General features: G+C 48.3%; 1 protein-coding gene across 7 annotated transcripts in view; it reads right to left on the bottom strand.

The window, feature by feature from the left end:
* Positions 1-552: 552 nt before the first annotated feature.
* The window catches only part of MVB12B (multivesicular body subunit 12B), a 100,296-nt gene continuing 83,134 nt past the window's right edge, over positions 553-17,714 (bottom strand). For all 7 annotated transcript variants that reach the window (XM_043530137.1, XM_043530138.1, XM_043530143.1 and 4 more), the window contains 2 exons: positions 15,430-15,489; positions 553-6,480 (listed from right to left, as the gene is read on the bottom strand). In XM_043530137.1, coding sequence (XP_043386072.1) covers positions 6,394-6,480; positions 15,430-15,489 — 147 coding nt within the window. In that variant the 3' untranslated portion in view covers positions 553-6,393. The remainder of the gene's footprint in view (positions 6,481-15,429; positions 15,490-17,714) is intronic.

Genomic DNA, 17,714 nt, shown 5'->3' with positions numbered 1-17,714 from the left:
AATTTACACAGTGGTTCAGTTCAGAATAAGTGTAAATTCACTTCACTGCTCTCCTTGGTTTCTCTCAACTATTTTCAGAGCATTCAGATCTGGACTCTGATGTGAAGAGCGATGAGACCGATGGAGTGGAGGCGGAGAAGTGGTTTGGCACAACCTGTCCACCTTGATAGTTAGAAGAGGCCAACTGCCAGCAGCTGCAGGACTAGGAGCCTCTCACTTTTAGCGCACTGGCCCAAATGCACTCAAATAATTTGTGACCTAAAGTCTTTATTATCTGACAGCTTTTTGGAGTGGGAAAGAGGAGCTACGTTCAGTTCAGATGGCCTAAGATGTCCTCATCACTGAAATCAACACCACCACAGATGGCTCTGTGTCCTACCTCCGCAGCAGGCCGACGGTCACTGGATCTTCATGGAGCTTGATGACGCCTTCTCACACTTCAGGTTGGTTCTTCCAGGCCAGAGTCGTGCCACACGCACCTCTGTTTCTAAGGGTGGGTTAAGTTTCTTAAACTTCATATTTGAAAAAAAACAAAACATCAGGGAGAGCGAACCAGTTAAAACAAACTTTTATTTAGCAAATTATATTAAGAATACAGACTACGTTATCACACAATGAAACTTCCCTTTGTAAAATACAGGAGGGTGATCTAAAATAAATATAAAAAGTCATAACATTCTTCAGATTAATGCACAGTAAATTCACTTCCAATAGCCCAACAAAAATGCAGCATCTTAAAAACATTTCACAACTGCATAAAAGGTTTTTCTTTTCCATTTCTATAACACGACAGTTAAAATTGTTGCTGTTAGGAATTCGTTTCACAACAAACAACCCGGAAAGTTTCAACCAGTTTGGTTTCCCTGTACCAAATGAACAGACAAAATTGAGCAGCACCGCACTTTCCCTATTGACAACTGTGTCTGACTTTTATGGCTCAGAATTACCAGTGCTGAAGTGTGTCCTGTTATCCTCTCTCTTCATTGCCGCAGAGAGAGCTTTACCTTAAAGTGGTTCTTCAAGGCTCAAAGGCTGAGGTAATAGTTAATGCAATGATATGAACAAACCCTTTGTGATGGGTAGAATTCAGCCCTATGCAGAAGATCCAGAGAAGACTTAGGCACCACTTATGTCCCACTTAAGCTATTTGGAGGACATGTAGGCCTACTGCTGGCCTTCAGCACAGGGTTGATTCTGCCCTAAATGCATAATGTGAAACTCATAATGGGGACCATAAATCCTGTAGGAGTCAGTGTCAGGGACAAGGCCTGTCTCATCCTGTGGAAAGCTGGAGTTATTCTGCTCAGCTCCATGAGGTGAGAATCCACCAGCAAAGCTCCTCTCACTCCAAGGCCGTTGCACTTTTTTAAAAAAAGGGGTAAAGCCGAGTGCAGGAGGCAGCCATCTTATGGAGCTGTTTGCTCTCAGCTCTTGGGAGCTCAGGGAAAGGGGCCACAAATCCAGTTCTATTAGATTCAACAATGGCTTTGAAGTTATAAAAAAAAATCATTTTAAATACCAAACCTCACTGTTGTTCTTCAGATGGTTTAACCCCATCGTAGAAAAGCTTGGAGCTCAGTTCTAAGCCGTCTCTATCCCTGGCTCCCATCCATTATGTCGCTTCCCAGCAAGATGGCTGCCCCTGGCCCACACTGAGCCCGGCAGACAGGATCTTGCTGCTGAATGCTGGTGAGAAGCACGCCCCAGCACGGGGGCAAGCAGATATCTGGGATGGACAAAACAGGCCACAGCTCCCCTCCCATGGGGCGCTGCCACTTGGGATCAGCAGAATATCCAGTTCCTTAAGCAATTTGTTTGGAAATTTAATTCACAAAAAGTGGAGTGTGAAGGTGCAGGCCAGGTGAGGCCTGGGAAGAAGGAAAGGTGAGGGGAGTGTGGGGCAGAGGGGAGGAAAAGCAGAGGGAGACAAAGGTTGCTTGGGGGAAAGCGGCTGAGAAATGACTTTTGCCAGCCACCCCCAACCCTACCTCTCTCACGCTACACACCCCTTTGGAGATACCGGGGTGGTGGCGGGTCATGGGATTTCCGAGGCTCCGCTAACAAGCCTAAAAACTGTGTAGTGCTGTGCCCGAGTCCACTGAGACCAGCTCGGCCTCTTCTGTCTTTGACAGTTTTGGTTTTGAGAAATTAGAAGACTGGTGAAAAACCCAAATAAACTCAGCACCACAGAATACTGATCTCTAACTAGCACAGCGGGGTCACAACGGACTGTCCCTATAAAGCACCTGCTCAGCGTGAACTCCGGGCAAGGGACGCAGCAATGGAAGGAGGGTTAGGAACAGTCTCATCCCACATGAATATGGCTATCAGCTAATTAACCACACTGGCATTTATCACAATGTTCACAGGCTACATCACTCTGGGAATAAATCCTTCCCTCTCTATTACTACTACATGGGATTTCACAATCTAGTTACCTGGCTGGCCCAGGAGCTACCGGCACACATTACTGCAGTTCTGGCCTTTGCCAGGGGAACATCACCCTGGGAAATCCCAGGGCAGTGCATCGCTGTGAATAATTCATCTGACTGTAAGCAAGCCCTGACTTTCCCAACACCATCTCATGAGTAGTGTCAGGAGATTTCATGATTATTTGGCAAAGTAATTTCTTCTTCTTCCAAGTGGATGCTGCACACTCCTCAGCTTGCTCTGGGGACAGATGTGGGCTGACCAAGACACACTCATTACAGGTGGGAGGAACCAGCCCTTCTGTTTTACATCCACTCACCCCCATACCTTCTGTCAAGGAGGCCTGGTCATGACCCCTCTGCAGCCACTCCTACCTCAATCTCAGGGCTCAGTGCAGAGCAGCGGACACACTCCCTCCTCTGGGACTGTGCGGGCCAATGCTGGAGAACTCACACCTTGCGTGGGGAGTAAAACACGTAATGGGAAATCCACTTGCCAGTGGAGAGCAGCAACCACTAGGAACCAGGGCCAGCCCTGCATGGAGTTATTTTGAATAAGAAAATTACTGTTCAGTAATTAAACCTGCCTATTGAAATACTGATGTGATGCCTGCAGAGACAGAGGGGGGAAAGCGCCCCATAGCTCATGAGTTCCAAAGGAAATCACTTGCACTATTGTCAATCTGCTTAGACTGCTCCCTGCATTGCACTCTCAGCCCTCTTGTCTAAGGAAATACTCACAGCCATTCGAGCGGGTCTGAGAATGCACGAGAGGTTCTGACCAACCGTCCATGGATCCTGACCCAACAAACCCCACTTGCCCTACACACTTGTGCAGGTCTGCAGCTGCGCTGGCCAAGCCTATGGCACAGAAAATCTCTGATGTGTCACTGGCAAACTGCAAAAGCACAAATGTGAAGGTCAAGTGTTCATTTTCAGCTTTTCTTTGCAGAGGCAACCCTGAAACAGCTCTGCAAGGACTGGGAGAGGGCGGGGAGGAGGAAGCCTACATTGAACAAATCCTTGTCCCAGGTAGACAGCCTGTCAGCACCTGGAGCGATCCAGTGTTTGGCATGTATCGTGCAGGTAAAGCTGTGTGTATTGTCTCTCAGAAGGTGCTGAGGGAAAATGCACTGTCACTGTTGCGAAGCAGCTTATAGCATCGACTCTAGTTTCCGGGAGCGAAGAGCTACTGATGCACTTTAAGCTACTCCCACAAATAAGAAGGCAAAGCTCCAGATCGGTTTTAAAAAGCTGTCCCAACATTTGAGCTGCACCAGAGCTGGACGGTTTCCACAGCTCAGTCTGCTGAGCCGAGTGCGGCAGCCTCTGACAGACATTCCTAAGGGTGCCAAGAAAATGATCGGTGGCCCCCAGGATCGATCGGTGTTTGAGAACCACAGATATTGGCTTAGCTCTGATTTAGAGCAGGAGTACCCAAGCTCTATCCAACCTACAGGGCCACTGGCCTGCTCTCAGCAGCCTGTGCTGCCCACTGAAATGTGTCTACAACGGAGCAGCTGGGTCTGGCCTCTCCTGGAATGAGGAGAAGCTGTCCATTGAGACGACAGCTCCCATGTGAGACACTCCACCTTCATCTGGTAGATCTACATGGCAGAACTCTGGACCACGCACTAGCTACCCTGGTGTTAAATCACAAGCTCCCAATTCTCCAGCTTCAGTGTGTGGGGAGGGGCAGCTCTGTGACACTAACTTTCATCCTTACGCTAGGACCAACATTGCAGAAAACCTTGATCTACCTGTTACTATGTCCACAAAGCTGCCCTCAGCCAAGGAGGGAGATACAAATTGATCTACAATGAACTACAGGACAAATTACAGACAGCTGAAAGGCAGAAAACACAAGAGAGATGGATGGGATGGACAAACGACTGCAGCGTGGAGTGAATTTGAACTTCAAGTGAACCTGAGCAGAATGACCAGGCAGACTGCGCTAGCTTCCGTGATATGTTCATTGGTTGATGTCAGCACCATCAATCTAGCCTCTGTAAAGCTTGGCAGTAAAGGCTGGCTTTGCTTTCCTGCAGCAGAAAATAAGAACTAAAAGCCACTTTGGAACCCTAAAAGAAAGGAGCACCTTCTGGGAGTCACCCAGGCCTATACCAGCTGATGCCAAATATTACAGGCCTTAATTCTTGTGCTCAGACCTGACCCTTTTATAACCATATACTCCCATTCTTCCAACAATAGAGCTGGTCTCTAAGAGGCAGTTAGTAAAAGAGAGACTGGTCTGGAGAGTCAAAGCAGAGACCTGGAATCAGGTTCTACCCAGAATGCTATGGTGTTTTGCACCTATTTCCCCCCAGCAACACGGTACAGTGCTTTGAAACCAGAAATGGATCATTGGACAAGAAATATTTTACATATGTACAAATACAAAATACACAAACCAACAGTACAAAACCTACTATTAGTCAACACTCTGTTAGACTAGAGAACTCAGGAAAGTCAAAAGCAGTGCAAAGCGGGTCCGAATAACCCAAACCCAGAGCTACAATACCAGTATTTGTTACTATGGCAATTGCATTTTAATAGGGTTAGACAACCTGTCTTCTACAATACAAGAAGATGCACACTTTAACACTTACTTTTAAAAAAATGCCATTTCGCTGCTGTAACGTAGTTTTGTTCCACAGCAGACTTGAAAAGCAGCACAGAGCTAAGATGAATGCTTCTAAAGAACTTATTACAGCAACAGACTTCACCAAGACATGCACTGGACTCAGGAGTGAGTCAGGGACACCACTTGTAAGCATGCTGAGGTCAGGGTTTAATGCATCATACACTTGCCCAGTGGAACTATCTCAGCCTTGTCCAACATGGTCAGGTTTTAGCATTTCCCTCCCTGAGTGCAGCAGTGTGCAGGGACGGGGTGCACAAATCTCTTTCCTTTTAGCAGCCAGCAGGGGCAAATGTTTGAAAACTGCCAAAGTAACTGGCAGGTTCCAGTGCCGCTTTATGCCAAAGCCATGGCAAAGCTTTCAGGTGGCTGGGAGAAGTCAGGATGGCCTTGCAGAGGTCTCGCTGGCTCTCCATAGGCCAGAGAGAGCTATGCAACATTTGCCACGATCCTCTACTTCCAGGCAATGGACATGCAGCCTCTTTGTGCCAGAGAGAGGTGCCACTGAGATCCCTGTGCTCTTTGAGCTACTGCACTTTGCCAGCGACTTGGGAGAGAGCCCTAAGTGGAACTGAGCGAGCGACCCTGGCTACATGAGCTGAAAGTAACAAAAACCATTAAGGTCTCAGGTGTATTCTGGCCACAAGTGAGCTGAGGGCAGTCTTGACTTGGAGAAGCAGATGAAGGGTTTACCATAACTCAGGGTTAGCTTGCTAATCAAAGGACACCCCTGGACTGCTGAACTGATGGTTTTGTGACCCTGCACAAACCAGAGAACGCTGCTGTACTGAGCGGGGCAGCTGGGGCAGTTTATTCCGCTGCACCTCAGTTCCCAATTTAAGCTGGTGCATTTTGTGATTTGTTGACTAACTGGCTGTATCTTTAGTCTCATTTCCCCAAATGCTCTAACCCTAGCAGGGCTCGCTGCTAGGAATCTCTCCAGATTCCCATGAGCTGGGTTCATGGCGTGCAGCATTTCACTTCAGATCTGTCTGGAAGTGAGCATGCTGCGGCAGGAGCTATAAAGCAGGGAGAACGGAGGAAGCCATCTGCCAGGCTCTTACTAAGGGACTCCTGACCAGGAATTGTCCCAGCAGGGCTAAGGGGTGAGGGTGCCTGGCAGAAAGGGTTAACACAGTCCAAACCTCAGAAACAACATGTACAAAATGATCAGGGAAAGCGCAGGAAGGAAGGCAAGTCATTAGAAAAGTGTCCTGTCTGCCGAGAAGGGTTCCAGTAACACTGCTCATCAGGGCTCGCCTCCCATCAGTAGTATCTGTGCGCATGCGCCGCGTCTCCAGGGAGCCGGCCTTCCCTCGCTCCTCAGGACTGTGGCATCTGCTGACATCTAGTGGGGCTGGGGGGCAGCCGGGCAGCAGCGCTTTGCTCTGTCCTGAAGCTGTAGTCATACTAGAGAGCAAAACAAAGAGAGAGAGACCAACACGGGAGTGACAACGATGCGAGGGAGCAGGCTAAAGCTGCATCACTAGCACTAGATGCAGAGAGCAGCACGCAAGCTCTGGTCTCAGACCCAGCCTTCTCGCCACCCGGTGGGGGGCAAAATGGGGCACGCCCTGCTCCCTGGCGCGGCACTCAGAGCTGTTAACGCAGGGCAACACATTGTACCTGGGTGAGCAATGTGCCCCTTGTCTCCATGCACGCCCACAAGCCCCTCTGCGTTCTTGCACAGAGCTCTCCCAGCCTGCCCACAGCCCTGCTCCCACCAGTGCTGCCCAGTGCACTGGCCAGAGGAGGCCACTACAGGATGCTGCAAAGGGTCACACTTGCTGCCCCTTCCACCACAAACCAGCCCTTTAAGTCTGTGGCAATGCTATCTGCTGCCAGCTCAATACGTTGCACAACATTCATGGAGAGAAAGCAGGGGTGTCCCCCAAGCCCTGCTGATTCTTTGCTTTTCCTCCAAAAACTCATTTTTGTTTAAAGTGTCGAATTATAATCCAGATCTGTGCTAAGGAATAAATGGAAAAGCAATTCTCAGTTAGTGGGAACAAATGCTCTTTAGCATTCCACGCACTGCTCCATAGCCAAGCTCCCAGGGTGATGCTGGTGTGGCCAGTGGAACCAGTAGGAACACTGTCAGTGGGGATGCAGGGAATTCCTTCCTCCAGATTAAGTAGCTCCTTGTGCTGAGATAAATTGGAACATATTATCTATCACGTAAAGCATCTGGGAGCAATATTTCTCCTCTCAGGGAGTAGGTACACGAACTTGCACCAGTTTAATTAAACTGGTTTAGCTAGATGGTGCAACCCTGCAAGTAGATGCTCTTGTTTCACCATGATGCAAGTAGATGCTCTTATTTCATTATTTCAGTTTAGCTTAAACTTGTTCCTAATCGATTTAAAATAAACAGAAATAAACCGGGTTTAAGCCGGAACAAAAGAGTGTCCATGTGGAAAATCAAACCTCACATGAAGCCAGCACACTTCTGGGCAGGGGGGCCCTGGAGAGCTTTGCCATTGATTTCCCTGAGAACAGGGCCGACCTCGGCTGGGTGCGGCAGAACTCAGGCTACCCCGCAAAGAGCCGCTTTCCAACGTCAGCTCCTGAGGCCTTTCCAGCAGAGGCCTTTCCGGGGCAGTGATTTGCTCCGACACCCAGTGTGACTGTCAGCAGGATTCAGCTTGGCCGGCTGGCTCGTCTCCAGGGCACTTGACTCCAGAGATGCCCTGCCTGCACAGACCAAAGGACACTGCGCTTCCCTGCCAGAAATCCATCTTTGAACAGCAATAACAGCCACAGCCCAGGGCTTTTCCTGAGGATTTATGGCTGGCTGGGATCCTCCAGTGAACCTCTGGCCATCAGCTCCTCCCAGCCAGCATTAATCCCCAGGAAATGCCCTAGGCCTGACCATTAGTGCTTAGAGGTTTTCACTGAGAAGAGCTGTAAGTGCATGGTAGCACTGCCATCTTGTGGCAAATCATGGCTCATACACTTCCAATACCAATCAATTGAGCACATGCTCTCTCATCAATACTGAAATATTTTGCTGTTCTGTGGCATCTTTCAGCCCAGGCTCCCCAGGCAATTACAATTAGTTAAGTGGCTTAAGAACGATCATGCTAGTTGGACACACAGGAAAAACACAGCACACAGCGATTAAATGACTTACCCTACTGGCAGTTAGGACTAGAACCCAGGAGTCCTGACTCCCTTCCCCTGGCCCTAGCTCTGGTCACTAGGGTCATTCATACCCTCTTCTCCAAAGTAACCGAACAGGCAGATGATGAAGAAGCCATTCCAGACCTCCTAGTCCAGAGCAAACACCCCCCTTGGCCCCAGGCACCTAGTTACACAGCTTAAGCAGTCCCTCTACTGCGGCCAAGAAACATATTGAAGGAGGAAATACTGAATCATTTAAACTGAACCCTCACTATCACTGCTCAGTAAAATAACCTCGGCCCTGGCTAGTACATGTGACGGTCACACGCGAAGCACACAGCTAGTTCACCAGCACGCCAGCGAAAGCCCTTCGCCCTGGCTAGTAACAGCCTTGGAGCAGAGCGGAGGGCACTGACATGGTCGATAGAGGTCTGGCAGTTAAAAGTGGCTTTCACCCCACTCTTTAAAGGTCTTCTTCCTGCTGCGATGCTGGAGGGGAGCTCAGCTCAGAAAGCCCCACAGCCCCTCAGGAAGCGCCGGGATAACAGTCACTGAAACCACGAAACTGCAGCTCAGTTCCTCACGCCTGGTTCTGGGCACGTTTCCGGTCGGATTATGCCTTTCAGGCCCCCAGCTCAGAACGACAGCAGGGAACCTGCATGGACAGCGGCTCCCCCTTCCCTCAGACAGCCCCTCTGAGTGACTCTGGGAGGGCTGTGCCCGCAGCACCCCCCCCGGGAAGAGAATGCACTGGGTCCATGGGCTGCTGGCCTCGCCTCTGGCAAACGCAGACGTGGAACCAATGTGGGACACGGTGCCGTGGTGATGGGGCCTGGAAAACATGATGGGCCCAGCCTCTGGTAATGAACCAGCCCTGTGCACGTGCCTCATGACGGGATGCGTATCTGAGGGCAGGAGACTCACAGCATGATCCAGCAGAGGGGCTAAACTTGGGAAAGGCCCTAAACCTTCATACCCACAAACACCACTATTCCCCGGTGTCCGGCTGCCAGCAGTACTCAGCCAGTAACCCACAGCGCATGGTGCAAGCTGAATGAGCTAGACCCTCTTTGGTCACACACTGTCAGCCAGTTTATGCTCACATGGGAATTTCCCCTCAGCCCAGGTATTTGCCAGGCACTGTCTGCAGCTAGTTCTTTGTCTGTATCTTGTGTGTGCGTGGCTCCTCCCTGTGACAGGACAGAGCTCACACTGGGCTTCTGTCCCCCAGTGGGATTAGCATCCATCTAAAAACCAGCTTTCCAGTCTGAACCCACCAAAGGAACCGTCTCTTGCCCTGCGTCTGTACAGCGCCGAGCACGCAGGCCCTGTCAGGAGAAAACCCAACCAGTCAGTGTAGGGCTGTTTCCACAGGCACTCGAGCCAATCGACTCCTTCACTGGGATATCTGGAGGAAGCCAGCACGAAAGGGCCAAACTCACATGAAGCAAACTAAAATGTGCGCGGAAGCAGCTCTGCCTGGACGCTCTGTGGGGACAGCTGCCCAGTTCTAACTGCAGCCCTGCATCGACATCCCTGTGGTGTCTGTGCGGTGGAGCCACTCGCCTCTACACACACAATGGGTCGTTCGTGAACGTGCGGACAGCAGGACGGGCCCATTCGGGAAAGCACCTAAGCACAGGGTTCGCGCTCGACCTATGCTCGCGCTGCGTGAAGGGCTTGGTTTGTCTAGTCCACGGTCTTAGAGCTCAGTCGTGCTGCTTATCGCCGTGTGGGTGGGGGCGTTCCCGGGTTTGTACAGCTGGGCATGCACAGAGCTGGGGACTGGCCCAGCTCTACTGAACCCACTGCATCAATCCCACGGGATGACTCCATGCCCCTTCCCCTTGGCCCTCACTCACGGGTCATAAAGGCAGATATGCAGCCTGCCCTCTTGGCAGAGACCCCACTGACAAGAAGTGCTCAGAACTGGGGCAACCGGCCACAAGTACCGCCCCCCCTCCAAGCCATTGGGGGGGGGGACCCATCCTGGAGACCATGGGGGCCTGCTAAGGGGGCGAAGGGGCAGGGAGAATCCATAGGTACCTAGACTCATTTCTAGTTGTACTTGTTGGAGAGGCAGGTGTTCCTAGCATTGGGGAAGGGATGGAGATGGCTCCTTCTATCCAGAGCTACCAGCTCAGGGCCTCGTGCTAAAAGGACACTGGTCATGGGTCAAAAGGCAAGGGATACTCAAATCTCCTCCCCTGCTTGTCCATGGCCTGCCCAATCTAGAGAGGTCTCCTGTGCACCAGTATGGGCCCGTGCTGCTGGAGAGGGGGGCAGTTAACATCCCCTTGGCAACGATGCCATCACCGGCCTTGCCAATGAGCTAGCCGCTGCACAGCCCAGGGTCAGCGCCTCCAGGCACAGGGAGCCGAGCCACCCGAGGACCGACGTGGGAGGACAATGCCTGTGTGCAGGAGCTCTGAAGCTCCTCGCTGGGCTTTAGGGTTTGGCCAAGCCCAGGGGCTCAGCTGGCTGGAGCCTGGGATGTATGGGCCCACACGCTGGGCATGGACCCCCCCGCAAATCAGTGATTTCTGTTAAATCATGCAGCGTGCAGCTCAGAGCTCAGGAGCACCCCGTGGCTCCCCTGGCCTAGGGCCGGTGCTGGAAGGGTCTGAGCGCAAACAGCCTTCGCCATGCTAAAGCCACCTCTGAAGGCAGAACAGAATCATAGGACGGGGAGGGACCTCAAGAGGTCATCTAGTCCAGTCCCCTGCACTCTTGGCAGGACTAAGTATTATCTAGACCATCCCTGACAGGTGTTTGTCCAACCTGCTCTTAAAAATCTCCAATGCCGGAGATTCCACAACTCCCTAGGCAATTTATTCCAGTGCTTAACCACCCTGGCAGTTAGGAAGTTTTTCCTAATGTCCAACCTAAACCTCCCTTGTTGCAATTTAAGCCCATTGCTTCTTGTCCTGTCCACAGAGGTTATTCAGAACAATTTTTCTCTCTCCTCCTTGTAACAACCTTTTGTGTACTTAAAAACTGTTATGTCCCCTCTCAGCCTTCCCCTTTTTAATCTTTCCTAATAGGTCATGTTTTCTAGACCTTGAACATCACACCGCCCTACCTCTGACAAAGGCGCTTCCATCAGGGGATCTCATAGCACTGAATGTAAGAGGGTGGTGTCATTATCTCCATTTTACAGACAGGAAACTGGGCACAGAGAGGGGACATGACTGGCCCACGGCCACTCATCAGGCCAGGAACAAAGTCAGGACTAGAACCCAGGTCCCCGGACTCCCAGTCCAGTGCTCTGCCCACTAGATCACCCTGTTTCTCTGACACCTAAAGCCACACAAATGAAAACACATTTTTGCCATCACATCTAGATGACTGATTCTGTACAGTAAGCTATTTTCATCTGGACTGTAAGCTCTTCTAGGCAGGGGCTCTTCTTCTGGGTAGCACCTGGTGTCCTTTAGATAAAGAAATAATCATGTAGGCTTCAGGTATGCTTGTATCTTTTCTATGCTTGTATCATATCCAGCACCATGGGGCTCCAGTTCCAAGAGAAATTTTTGGGTGCCACCATCTTATAAATATTTACTACTGATCACAGAAGTGGCAAGCTATTATTTTCTAGCTGCAATAAAATGTTACATCACTAGATGGAGCTACATGACCACAAATTACTTTGTGACAAAACCTGTGATTCTTTAAAGTTAACCTTTACAAAAGGCAGTTGAAAAAAAGAAAAGTGAATACAGACAATACGGGGCTAAGGAAATTTGCTGCCTTGGCAACTGAGAAATGGGTATTTAGGTGCCAAAACCATAAGGAACTCCTGCCTTATTCACCTTATAAAGAAAGTGATCTATGGCACGCAGCTCCCAGGTGCAAATGGAATCTGTGCAAGGGAGGATGTGTCAAGAAGTCATCTTCTCCACGAAAGCTTTTTAATTGGCAAACATGTCTTCATTAATTTTACCTCAATGTCGTGATGTCACAGCCAGCACTATCAGCCCCAAGCTAAATAAGCAATAAGCCTCATTTTTCAATACACAAACACATAAAGATGTCAGCTCAAACTGTTTACTAATTAACACTTAAAAAGACACAAATTAGATATGCGTGGCTAAGAGCAATTATAATCAAGACGAATTTCTCTAGTCATTTGGGAACAGAAAAAAATGCCTAATTGCTGGAACCAATGTTTTAAAAACTGAAATCATGCCAGTTAGCAAATATGTTCATTTAAAGAACATTTCATGTGACTACACTCTGGAGAATTGACTACAAACAGGAGAACAAGGAAAAATATTTCTGTATAAAATTAAGATTTTAAACTCTTGTAGATTTACAACTTCTTCATTAAAATGTTTGCAAAGAGCAGCCTATGAAAACCTGTAGCAATTAAGTGGTTAAATAAACTGCCTTCCTTGTCAATTTTAAGAGAATGATTAATATTAGATGTTCACTTTACTAATTAGACTCTCACTAGACTTTTAGCTAAATGCCAAGTTAAAACTGAGTGGTGCATTCTGTCGAATGCTTGCGCTGAAAAGAGCTGGGAGCCCAATGGTCACACTTTATTGTTAACTATGTTACAGCATGGAGGTTTAAGGCAATATTGAGCCGTCTGATAAATTGCTCTCTACGGTCTGTGGTGTTCTGGGCGTGAATGGGGTTGAGGGCCCTCTTCACTGGCCGTAGGTGTCACTCTGACCTGTACAGAAGATGGTTTAACTTCTTGAGACCATCGCCTTCTGGGGATTTCGTTACCAATGCATTACACAGGTCTCGCTATGCAGGGGCACATGCAGTGCATGACAAACAAGCACAAAATCCCTTCCTGGACCTGAAGGCGGGAACAGCAGGGACTTTTCCGAATGTATAAATGCCCCTACAAAAGAAGTAAACTGTGCTCTGGTGACTAGGACACTCTCCTGGGTGTCAAGAGATTTGGATCCACTCCTGGCTTTGCCACTGACCTGCTGGCTGACCTTGGACAAGTTGCTTCTCCTCTCTTTGGCAGGCGACCCTCCCACCCTTTGGTTTGTCTTCTCTGTTTAGAGTGTAAACTCCTTGTGGCAGGGACTGTCTCTACAATGCCCAGCACAACGGCACCCTCATCCAGGTGGGAGTCTCTAGTCCCCAAAAAGCTGAAAGTTTGGGTTTGTTCATGTAAAGGAGAAGGCTGTTATCACAGCCTGGAGAACGGCTGGTACAGTTGGCATATTCCACTATATAAAATGAATAATCATTCCTGGAATTCTTTGGGAATATTTCTGTGTGGCATGCAGCTCCAGGGAAAATGCTCTTACTGCGGTTGGAAATCCAGCAGGTTTGCTGTAATGGAGCTATTGCTTGCAAGGGAAATAAAGCTACACAGAAATTCACAATATTTATATGCACATCTCTTTGTATGCAGACAAGATGCTTCATCAAGGAATATGGGCTGCATAATTAAACTTTTCATTACTCTGAAACACATGCGGCCTGTGATGGGAGTAGGGGATGTTGGGATGGAAGACTCCCTTTCACTGCAGCACAAAATGAGAGTGACACTCATGTTCCCTCATACAAGCTGGTTGGGGGTGGCACACTGAAAAGGCTTCTTAATCCATGACTCTTTGGAGCAGTGCTTCCATGTCTGGAGGGCTCTCCCCCATCCAAGATCTTGCACATGGTGCTGGGCTTCAAACCTTGACTTTGAAATCTAACATCTTCTTAATCTGCCACTCTAGCAAGATAGACAAAACCTACCAACTAAAACATTGGTGCTCAGTGCTGATCCTAGCAACAGATGCTAACAGGTCAGGTCCACGTCGGGTAGAGCAGCAGCACCCGACACCAATCAGGCTTTGCATAGACCAAGCTGGCCTTCCTTCTGTGGTCTTTGTGATACACAATTAGATGCTGTTCTGCTTTTCACCCAGGGTACAGTTCATCTCTGTGCACCAGACCCTGTGCACCAGTGATATCCCAGGTATGCCCTCAGACAGGAAACTACTCTATACCCTCACTCTGCCATTTCTCAGTAAGAAAGGGAAAATAAACGCATTAACCTATTATCTTATATGCTATCTGTATGCAAGTGCCCCGGAGGAGCAAGTGACTGATGGTACAGAACAGCAAGGCTCTAGGATTTGAGCTGGCTTGTCACTGATACACATTTCCATGGGGGAAATGACGCGTGGGATACTCTGAGATATTCCACAGCCAGCTCGCCTGGCTGCTAAACCCTACTATGTGTCAGGGCAAGGAATTATTCACAATCTGGATTCACCTTAAATCTGAATAACTTGTTCCTGAAGATTTGTTAGCTTATAAATAGAGTCTTCCTTATTATGGAAATAAATATGAGAATTCCTAACTTCCCATAAAAATACTTGAGTAATAAACCACTGTGTTTTGTTGTAAAGTCACCTATAATCTGCATGTGACACTCCTTTCATTTTTATGACATATTACAAATCAAAGACAAAAGGATTAGTCAGCTGTGTTTCTGCGTTGGCTACGATAGGTTCAGAAATTTTGCTGTGCCACATTGATTCACTTTGCCTTCATTCCGGCCATCCTTCAGTACAGGAACCTGTTAGCTGATAACACAAAAAGGGAATCCCAAAGGAACATGGTTCTACCAGCTCCATTTTTAAGACAAATATTCCTCTCAAAGGGAAGCTGCCTCTGAATAGCTGACGGCTTACCATCCTGCGGTACAGCGCATGCACACACTAAAACACTGCCTTAGGAAAACAGCAATTACACAAAACCAGAGGTGGACACTACTCTGGTTTGATCCTCTCTCTCTTTTGGAGGGTTCACAGTCTCTAAAATCTCAGCCTATTTGTTCCTGGTGACAAGTTATGTTCACCATCAAACTGAAAAATTATGAAGCAGTTTACCTGACACTGCTTAACTGAGTTCAATTGCTTCCTGAAATGGAAGAGGCAACCTCACACAAACAGTGCCCTGTTTGGGGAAACGCGCAGTTTGTTAATAAGCGAGAAAGAAAGGTTAAACAAAAGAGACATCTGGAATTAAATGGAGGGTGCAGATTTTGCTGTTAGATTCAACACTTAAAGCTTCTTCTGGCACAAATCACAAAAGGCATTTGTAATTTTGAGCTTACTGTTTGGCTTAACTTAATGTTGACTTTACCCACCAGCAGTGACCTGGCAAAGCGAGCTAAACTCTTTCCATAAGGGAGGGAACCTTACAGCTACGCGAGCACAGATTTGGCGGTGCCTGTGCTCAGAGTCCCACAGGGCCACTTACCTCCTTTTCAATTTCTGCCAGGGACTTGATTGTGATGCCCAAGAGATCAACTTGCTGCATCTAAAAAAACAAAAACAAAACAAAACACCCCAAAGAGCCCGGAAACATGCTATTTAGTTTTTAGAATAATTCAGCAGATACATTCTGTCACTGGAGAGTCAGAGGCACCAGCTATAAACGTGTGTGTGAAACCCTTTCCCCCAGTACACCACACCAACATAGAGGCAGGTGGACTATGGGCAGTGATTGCAATGCTTGCTTGTAACTAACCAGGATTATTTGCCATTCTTGACAGGGTCATTTTAAACTGGTAAATCCTTCGCTGTCTTCCTGACATAGAACAACGGCTATTGCATCACTGTGTGTAACACACCCTGGATTTTAGATGGCAGTGGGGACATAAGCAGGAGAGGCATTAGTTGTGGAAAAGCCTGACCACGCTGACCATCTGGTGGCAATGGTGTCACAGGAATCTTAAGGAAGGATTAGCATGGCCTAATGGCTCTCTGCATTTCTCCTAGCAGCAGGGGGATTCCAGTTCTCTGGGAGCGTGAGTGGAAGGGATGAACAACGTACACACAATCCTTTCCAGACAGCAGTGGCTACAAAACCATCACATTTTACCTGGAGTTTCTATAATCACAAAACAAAACAAAAAAGATGCAACACCAGATGCAGGACGTGAAGAACAAGACACAGAAGACAGTTCTGTGTTTTCAGTTATAATTTCGTGTTCATTGATTTTTAAAGAGATATTGTTTGAGGTACTGGCTGGATTAGGGGAATTGTAATGGAATGTGGAGCTTTTCAGCTCTAGATTACAGTCTTAAATTAGTACCAGGCAAGCAGTACTCCAAAGTCCTTAAATGGCACTTATTTGGGACTCTCCAGGAAATCCATTCCTATGGACAGGTGTTCACAAAACACACCAGCACATTAGGAACTAACCAGCACCTGCTGACCATCGCAGCAGATACACCCTGGACTGAACAGGACATGAGCCCTCTCCCTTCAGAAACAGACACAGGTCAGAGTTTAGAAACCTCAGTGCAGGGCAGCGTGAGAAGTTAACACGGTCACTGCCGGTGCCGAATCAACAGGGCTGTCCGTGCAGACCCTGAATTCACCACCAGCACGACGTTCACTTCAGAATTCAGCTGACAGCATCCTGCACATGGAAATGCAATCTCGCGTTGCTGCTGCACTTGATACACTTTGGCATATATAATCTCTCAAACCAGAGGGAAACATGAATACTAAAAACGTTTTTCTAGCCACGTTTCTATTGCCTGGACCCCAGCGGAGGTCCAGCTGTTGTATCATTAGGACATAACAACCTCGCTCAACTTTCTAGGCTGGAATTGGTAAACAGGACAGCACAGCCTCTCTCCACAGAAACGGGAATCCTGCCAGCGTAGCCATGGCAACCAAGCTACCTTGGGTCAGCTAAAGTTACTTGCACTCCACGTGCAAAATCACAAGCATTTTTCAAGATTAAGCAGCTTCCAGAAAGATGTAAGTGATGCATATTGTGTTTCATTGGAATGGAGGCACCGCCCAGGACTCTCAGCTGTAAGTGCAGTCCCAGAGCAATATTTCTATGACCCCGCGACCAGCATGTCAGGTCCTGGGAAAGCTGAGCTGCCGGTTCTAACAAAGATGTGGATGCAGGCTGGGAACAATTTTACTTTGGCTCAGCAGCAACAGGCCAGACCCACAATGGACCGTCCAGGGCTCCCACCAAAGAACTGAAAACCCCTCATTTTTAAACACAAATTACAGTAACGTGCTGGTTCGATCAAGTATTCATGGGCGATGGCAGCCCTGCCACCTTTGCTCCCGGGGAGGGCTTGAGGTGCCTTACCAGCCTCATACCACACTTGTGCAAGGTCTCACCGCAGCTTGGCATGGCTCTCTGCGGAGTTATGAAGAACAGGGATGAAAAGAACCCTGCAATATCTCTAACTCCCAGGGAGTGTCTGCAGTAGCCACAGTCGTCATTAGCATTGCACTCAATTTCTGGGATCTGAAGGAACAGGGCCACCTCTATGCAGGGAAGGGACAAAAGATTTAACCTAGACTTGGAAAATCAGGTATTTGCTCTTTTTTTTTTTTTTTTTTTTTAAACATATACAGACAGTCTCAACGCAGCCAGGAATTCACTCATGATCACCTCTATCTGGCGGTGATCGAGGGTTCAGCTAATAGAGGAATTTACTTTTAGAAATGATTTGGTGAAACAACCTAAACAGCCACACGCGTCAAAGGAAAGTATTCTCAGGTGC

Source organism: Chelonia mydas, chromosome 16 (assembly GCF_015237465.2).
Source record: "Chelonia mydas isolate rCheMyd1 chromosome 16, rCheMyd1.pri.v2, whole genome shotgun sequence".
In the NCBI taxonomy this organism is placed as follows: domain Eukaryota; kingdom Metazoa; phylum Chordata; order Testudines; family Cheloniidae; genus Chelonia; species Chelonia mydas.
This window is presented reverse-complemented; position numbering and strand designations above follow the sequence as displayed.